We start from the raw sequence: 8,617 nt of genomic DNA, 5'->3' as shown, positions 1-8,617 counted from the left end.
TTTTTAGGATTGGCAATAGAACTTCAGCCAGCATTGTTACAAACACTGGCACCCCAGGCACCCCACAGGGATGTGTCCTCAGGCCCATCCTCTACACTCTCCTCTATTTTGTGGCATTCATGTGGACGACAAAGCAAGAATTTCATTGTACAGGGAAACACGTTTCCTAACTGTGCATATGACAAAATAAACATTTTGAATTTTGACTTGTGTGGGAGTAAAGTTAAGATGGCCTCCCGTCACTGTGTTGGCAGATGGCACTGAAGTAAATGATGATGGAATTTTTTCCTTAAACTTGGTAACAGCATTGTCAGATAGACATCTTCTGTAGTAGAATTGTTTCCCACATAGTGGTGATGAAGTTGCTTGAGTTTTACTGTGAGCAAGGGCTTATTGCTATTGTATGTGCACAAGGCCTTGGTGGGCACACACGTCCTCACAACAGCTGATGTATGATGTCACAGAGTCAGTGAGTTAATCCTGGTCTGTAGATGCAGCCTCAAATACACTCCAATCTGTGCAGTCAGAGCAGGCCTTTAGCTCTGACTTTGCCTGCTCCGTTCATCTCTTCACTGTTTTGACCACAAGCTTCACAGCTGTAAGTCTCTGCCTGTAGGTTGGTATGAGATGGACCGTGCAGTGATCAGAGACCCCGAGGGCTGCACAGGGGACAGTGATAGGTGTCTTTTACAGTTTTTCACAATTGCTAAAACAATAAACCCCATTCTCTGAACGATATTCTCAATAGCCTGAACCAATTTGTCAAATAAATCACTCTTTTTGCAGAATCTTAAACAAGTTTAGGCAGTTAAACACTGTTTGCAAATCTCATGCACTGTTTTTGCTAAACTCTAAACACATTCTCACTAAAACACAATTCGCACTGTGATGAACTTGTGTTGCAAAACACTAAACAGAGGACAGCAAAACTTAAACAACTAAAGCACAGTTCTCATCGTTTACACACAATGATTCAAAATTGTTCACACTTGTTTCTAATTATATGATGAGAAGATACAAATTATAAGCCAGTTCAAAGTGCACAGATGGCACAGGTACATCCATCAACTATGGATAACAATATGAGAGGTAGAGGAATATGAGGTGTTTTCTGGCGGGGCCCAGCTCAAAGACATGATCCTGAGGCAGAATAATCTTTCTGATGTGTTTTTTTTTTTTCTTTTTTGATTGTAACATGGTTTTTGGTAAATTCACCATACTTAAGTGTGATTTCTTTTGTTTTGACAATAAACTTTTATTTTTGTAACTACATGCCCTGGATGCTGTGTTCTCCATTATTTGATCTAGTGTCTAATGAATGAGCTGCAGTGTGTATATGACTGACTTATGCGTGTATGATCTGAAAGCATTGTTTCATTTTGAGTGCTGGTAAAATGGTTTTGAAGTAATTGTTTGATTTTGCCAGAAGAGTCAGAGGTTTTGTGAATTTAGATTGAGTATTTGGATTTGTGTTTGAGAAAATGAGTGGTGGTTTCAAGAAATGTGTTTTAGCAATTCAGAAAAACTGTATTACCATCTACAAAGTAGCAGTGGCCCAGTGTGTTTTTGGGATAACTGACATGCTGTCTGTATTTGGGCAGTTTGTGGATGAGATTTGCTCTGTTAAAATCCTCTAGAACAGTGGGGAGTGGGGATTTTTCAGTTCCACACTAGATTGCAGTTGACAAAGAGAGTCTTTAAGTCCATGTTGCATGCTCATTCTAATACTGTGACATCTTTACACCAACTGCTTTGTATACCTGGAGCACCAGTATTTGTAGTGCACTGTTTGAGAAGGAGTCACTGAGCTAAGTCTTCCAAATCAAATCAATTAGATTTAATCAAAAGAGCTCAATCAAGTAAGATATGTTAATATGTTAATGAATGAAGGTATACACATCTTGTCAAACAAAAAAATATGAGGTGCCCTGTTCGGTGCCACTTACTGGTTGGTGAGCAGTTTATTATCTTGCTCTGTTTTCATCTGTTTTGGCTGCTGTGGTTGATCTGATGCACCTGGCTAATTTATCTCACCTGTTGCTTGCTGACTCAGCCCAATTTAAGCTGCTCTGCTTCCCTTCTCCAGTCACCAGATAGTTGTGTTCCTGTAATGCTTTCCAGGTGTCACTTGTGTCCTGAGTTTTTGAAACCAGTTAGTGGACTTGTTTTCTGCCTGCCCTGACTTCCCTCCTGCCTAACCCTTTGTGTGTCATAAGCCGCCTGAACTGCCCAGTCTTGACATGTTAGCTGTTGCTGACTAAGAAGCCTGCAGGCCATCTTTCTTTGCCTCTGCCTTCACATAGTTTTATTGTGACTGAGTTAAAGAATTTGTGTGTTAGCTGGATGAAGAGGACTGTTCAAGTTTTTCTGATGCTTGTGCATAGTTTTCTGGTGTTCAGTAAGTCAAGTAGATTCTGTAGTGTAACATGGGTTTTCAGAATTTTTTTTTTTACCTGATCCCTGCTATTTCCAGCTTTTGCTTTCCACTTCTCTCTCCCTCCAAAACCTTAATATTAACCACAGTTATAGATGAAGTCAACTTGTTACATTTTAACCATAAACCTATAAATTGATTTTTTTATTTTAAAAACAGCCAACCCTTCTACTACACATATTTTGTAAATTGTGTTTTGCCATTCTTCAATTCCTGGTACATCTGAATGTAGGATACATTATGCTGGCTATCAGTGACATTCTCAAACATAAACACTAGACAGCACTCAGGAGCTGTGTTTCCACTTTGGGAACCTAACAAGCAATCCCGTGCTTCCCTTAACTGTGACCTGGCATGACCACATGGGTTGACATGGACCATCCTATTTGCTCTTCCACTGTACTTTTCAATGTTGAGCAGCACATTCCAATCCAAGTCCTTTACACTGGTAGAGGCAGAAATCTCATAATTTAAAACTTAAGCAAAAAGCAACTATCGGTATTGTATGATACTAAGTTTAAAAAAAAGTTATACAAAATGAATCCGTTATTGTCAGTTTTCTCACCAATTGTCATGACATCGATACTGTGCAGTTTTGGGGGTGGTAGTCATTTTCTCATGTTTTTGCCGGTGTTAGTTGGTTGGCACAACTCAAACAAATCCTGATTCAGCCGAGATGGCTAAAAGACATTAACTCAATATTTGCTTTTATGCTGGCTGGTATAAAACTTGGGTTTTAAGCAATAAGCAATTTGAGTTCGTAGGGGACAGTCCCTCTGATAAATCCAAGAGCCCTACTGCTTGATCCAAATGCTCCTGTGCCTGTAAGGTAAACCTTATAGCAGAAACGGTGTGTAAAACTGAATACATTTTTTGCAGCTGCTATGGTTCAGGAGAACCTCTTCACCAGAAGATTGGCGCTTAAGTTCTTTGCTGTTTGATTCCTGGCTTCTTCAGCCCACATGTCAAAGTGTCCTTGAGCAAGACACTGAACCCTGAACTGCTTCCACTGGCTGCTACATAATTGTCTGCTTGCGAGTGTGAACGGGCAATTAGTCTGAAAGCACCAAGTGTGCTTCAATACATAGAAAAGTGCAATACAAGTCCATTTGCCATTTTTCTGAGCATCATAAACCCGGTGCAATTACTCTTATCAGAATTAGATTCATTGGGTCCCATATCATTTGGAAATGTCAGGGAGGGGAAAGTACAGCTCCTGTCGAGGTGTAGGTGTGAACCTGCTTAAAGAGCCAGTAAGGTGGAATAGCAACAGGTTTTAATAATCTCAGGAACAGAGTCAGATATACACAGTACCAGTCTGAAGGGCTTAGGCAGAGAGCAGTACTTAGTTTGGTCCACGGTCGGTACCTCCAGCAGGGAAGGCAGAATCTCGAGTCAATAGCACAGGCAGGGTGTCAGTGTTCAGATAATCAGGCAGCAAGACCACTGGAGAGTCTAGTCAAGGCATAGAACAATCTGGCAGCTCCCCACAGAGTGAGGAGCTGCTATATACTGTGAGGAACAGGTGTGACTGATGAAATAGCAGGTGAAACTAATCTGAATGATGACATGAAGTTCCCAGAATGCAGGGTGAGCTGGGGACAGGAAGCAGTAACAAATAAGAGCATACTTGCAGGAAGTGAACGGGGCAGAAACATGACAGGAAAGTCTAGTTGAACCATATGATATTTTTATTTTGTCCCATTCATGTGCGTGGAGCCAACCAGAAGTCAGACAGCGTGACCAGCAGGAGTCTCTGCTCTATGCAAATACTGTACCCATGCCATATGGGCCCAAAAATGCTTAGGCATGCAGAACATGTGGTAAGGATGAACCACTTGGGAAAAAAATGTAATTGCAATCGTTTTTAGCCACATTTCAACTGCAATTTCAAATCCATCTGCACTATTACTGCAAACAAACTTTGTTCGAAATGACAGTATGAGGACCAACCCAACATGTACCACTGGTGCTGACTGTAAATTTACCGCTGTTCAGCTTTGTTAATAAATTGTATTTGTAGTTTTCACTTTGCTCTCTATAAGTAGCTATTTAGCTGTAGGCTAATGTGTGTGAGAGATCAGAATTCCAACTGGACAGCACAGCAGAAAATACATGGGAGAATTTGAAAGCCTTTGTCATGTTCAGACTTCTGACTGAAACATATGGCTATTTCCCGGACTCAGCATGTACCAGTGTAAAATCGATTTGTATCAGGCTTACAACACATACTAGTACATATACTAATTAGTATATTTTGGATCAGCACTAGTGTGTGTCACTGAGCAACTTTAGGAGGAATGAATAGGCACCGCCTGTACAGCACTACAGGTCCCTGTACACCTGTACACTAAAACAACCAGACACAGGGACAGGTTCTTACCCTAGGCCATCACTCTGATGAACGCTTAACCCATGACAGTATAACACAATGACAACCCTCAGTGTAATACCTTGTAAATATACCTTTGTATATATCTATCTGGAAAAACTGAACTGTGTGTGTCTGTATATATACATATATATATATATATCTGTATTTATAATTACTTTATTTTCTGTTTTCTTAATGTACATTCCTTTTTCTTGTTTGTTTCTCTCAGTCTTATCTTGTTTACTTGTCTACTCATTGCCACACAGAAGAACACTGTACATACACACTGAGAGCCACTTAACCAGAGTCAAATTCCTCCTGTGTCCAACACACCTGGCCAGTAAAGCTGATTCTCATCTAGTATCTAGTATCCAGTTCTCCTATAATACATCCATGGGGTAGGGCAGCTAACCTTTAAGGCTTAAAATGGGCCTTCATTTTTGTGAAAATTCAAAAATATCTTCATGGGGCTGGTCACAGTTCTTGAACAGCTAAACATTGTGATTGCTAACTTCTTGTGTTATGCTAGGAATGAGGTACGTTCACCAGCGATAGGGTTAATGAATAATAAATTAACTTGTTTTTCTGCAAAGGAATGCAGCTCATGAACAAAGCAAACACACAGTGGTTGCTTATTCAGGCATGGTGTTATGTGTGGTGAATTTGGGGTCAGGGTATTAATAAATAAAATTGTAAATATGTAGAAATTAGTAATTCCACATTGACTGTGTGTGAGTCAGCCATGCAGAAGTAGCAGTGCTTGGTATATAAAAGGAAACACACACATCTATTTTCATCTATTGCAGAGACTCTACATGGATGTACTTTCATTTCCTACAGACCTACCCTCTCCTTAACCATAACACCTACTTGTCAAACTTTAACCTAAATGTAACCTTACCTTAACTTTAAACAAAACTGTAAAATTTACATGGTGGGGGCCAGCATCAAGCCCTCTGAGGAAGAATCCCCACCGTATAACTGTGTAAACAGGTTTTAGTCCCTACAGTGTGAGATATGCCACACACACACACACACACACACACACACACACACTTGTAAATAAGACAAAAACACTCACCCCATGTGAGGAAACCAGAGACATACTTCTCCCTTGCAAAGGATGAGCAGTAGAACTCTTGATAGACACCCACCAGCAAGTCCAAAAGGGTGTGGAGCCCAACAGGTCCTGTTGTCTGGGGGCCCTTGGCTAGGTCAGATGTGTTGAGGCCAGGGCCCATTGACATGTTGCACAGTCGTGAGGTGCAAATTTTGGCTTAGAGTTGCAGAGAAACTTTGGTGTCCATGGTGTACTGGATTTACACTGCAAAAAGCTGGATCTTCTTCTGTCTCTTGGCTTACAATTTCTCTTGTCTCTTCACATTTGTAGCAACAGTCCACCCTCACTGTCTTCTTTGGACTGCATTCTCCACCGATACACACACTTACTGTTTGCATCTCTTTCTGGATCACTACCTAAGCCCACCCCTTGCCCCTCGTGATATGCCTTTTCTTTATACCCTCTCTGCCTAATCACAGTACAGGAGCATGCTTTCTATACCAACATCCTCTTTTAACCGTTCATGTTCCCTCTCTTCCCTCTTGCTTCCAGTTTGTTCTTTTTTTGCTCTTTCCTTTTTGTCTTTATATGTCAGTTCACTCCTCTGCCTGTTTGTCTGCCTCTGTCTGTTGCCTTGTTCTTCTCTCCTCATGGCTCCCCAAGGCTGTGCATTATCTGTCAAGCCTGCAATTTCTCCAGCTCTGACTCAGGACCTTTTTTGGTGTTTGAGTTGCCCTCTCTGTCTCTCCCCACTCCCTCTATTGAAAGTACAGTACTCCAAACTTACTATTACAAAAGTCAAACCTAGTAGAGAAGCATACATGCTATCAATCAGTTCCCCTTTACTTTGTCCATCTATTAGTAACTGCTTTATGACCTGTCTTTGTTTGCTTTCTTCCCCCGTGACAGAGAAAACAGGAACCAAAGACTTGAATGAGTGCTAGCTGTTGCTCATACACTATGTTTTGAAGAGTGCAAATCTGTTATGTCCATCCATCCAAATATCCTTTTGTATCCCAGCTGTCTTGTCCTTCTCTCCCCTCTGTCACTCCTCTCAGGCCTCGTCTTGTCATGGTCTAAGGGAGATCCCTCAATGAGTCTTTTTCATGGATGCAGCAAAGAGAGTTTCCTATTGACCATCCCACTGGTTTTGAAAATCCTTCACTGTCTGGTCATTTGCTTAATCTCTCTGTCCCGCTTTCATTCTTTACTGCTAGCTGTTTTCTCTTCCTCCTCCCTAACATTTCTGTTTTAACATGCCATCTTTATTGCCCCTCTTTACAAATACATTACAGCTTCCACACAGCACTGCCATCTCTCCATTTCAATAGGATTATATTTTTGTCAAACTAAAGTGAAGCTTCAAAAATACAGTAAGCATGAGTGTGTACAATGTGCATTGTACATTTCTCAGTGAAGTTGAGTTACCAATCACACGAGTGAAAGTAATATTAACAAAGGAAAAAACTCAAAAAAGAAGATATATTTTACTGACACATTTATAGACACAGTTAAAATAATATGATTTGAGTGGTGAATTAATATTTTGCGGTTTTGAAAAATTATATGTAATTCTGTTTGAACCCAGACTGGGAGCTGCTTTCACAGGAGAGGAGATTTGGATGACTAAAGACTCTGCCTTCAATTTTTGTAAACTCTAGGAACCACAAGTAGACCAGCGCTCTGAGAGCAAAGTGTTTTATTGCGATAAAATGGTACTATGAAATCTCTAAGAAATGATGGACTGATCATTAAGGCCTTTGTGTGTAAGAAGGATTTTAAATTCTACTCTGAACTGAAGCAGCCAGTGTTTCCTTATTGACATCATAAGAACATGACTAATATTCCACACTGAACTCAAAATGTAAACAATGTGAATGTGATGTTTTAGGGAAACTGAAGGACACAATAAGCAAAGTTAGGGCTTTTAGAGAACATTCAGCTTTGTTTCATGACCACGCAAATTTATTATACATTGTTATATAATAAATTACCCTTGCGCTGTCTGTTAATGCAGTCCACACAGCAGCCAATAGTAAGTTATGGTACAGATATAATTAGACAAATGTAAAGTGTTTTGAGAGCATTTCAATGCATAGAAAGGTGCCATATAAGACCATTACAGATCAATTTAGCTGAAACATCAGTATAGGTGTATAAAAATAACTGAGTTTCCAGTTAGTGCTTAAGTGTCAACCTTACATGCACATCACCCTCCTGGAAATAAAAAGAAAGGCTTGTTAACTTTGAAATCTTGTTGATTAGAAGCATACTCACAATTCTCGGTGAAAAATGTCTGATCAGGCTACTTAAAATGGAATCACCATCTAACATGGCATCAGCAACTCTGTTAAATCTCCAAAATGTAGCAAATCTGTGCAGCAAGGACAGCTCACCTGCTAATCTGTATGTAGAGGGCCCCATGTTGCTGCACACTCACGTGTTACATCAAAGACTATGTTTGTAATTGAAGGTGACATTAAACCTGTCAGCTTTTAAAGCACGTTTGCACGTCAGTCTGAACGTGCGGTGCTGTGTGCGTCACTGAACAGGGCACTCTGGGAAAATGAAGGGAGATGAGAAGCGAAACAGAGGAGAAGGGGAGGAGGTGACTGAGAAAAGCTGAAGCTGTGACTATCAAGAAGAAGTAGTGATGACTTTTTAACAGAAATAGTCCAGTTTCTTAGTTATTTGTATAAAATTAAATAGTTGGAAAACCACATTGTTTTGATCCACAATATCTTTGTTA

The 8,617-nt window shown here is 40.2% G+C and overlaps 1 protein-coding gene across 3 annotated transcripts in view; it reads right to left on the bottom strand.

The window, feature by feature from the left end:
* Positions 1-6,505, bottom strand: part of dmpk (DM1 protein kinase) — a 61,438-nt gene extending 54,933 nt beyond the window's left edge. The window contains exon 1 of one of the 3 annotated variants that reach the window (XM_020621759.1): positions 5,890-6,505. In XM_020621759.1, coding sequence (XP_020477415.1) covers positions 5,890-6,055 — 166 coding nt within the window. In that variant the 5' untranslated portion in view covers positions 6,056-6,505. Of the gene's footprint in view, positions 1-1,946; positions 1,978-3,779; positions 3,859-5,889 lie in introns of those variants that run through there. The other 2 variants (XM_020621760.1, XM_020621761.1) reach the window with 2 other exon arrangements.
* Positions 6,506-8,617: the final 2,112 nt, after the last annotated feature.

The sequence above is a fragment of the Monopterus albus genome, unplaced genomic scaffold, assembly GCF_001952655.1.
Source record: "Monopterus albus unplaced genomic scaffold, M_albus_1.0 scaffold267.1, whole genome shotgun sequence".
NCBI lineage: Eukaryota > Metazoa > Chordata > Actinopteri > Synbranchiformes > Synbranchidae > Monopterus > Monopterus albus.
Note: the sequence above shows the minus strand (reverse complement) of the source record. Positions and strands in the feature narration are given on the sequence as shown.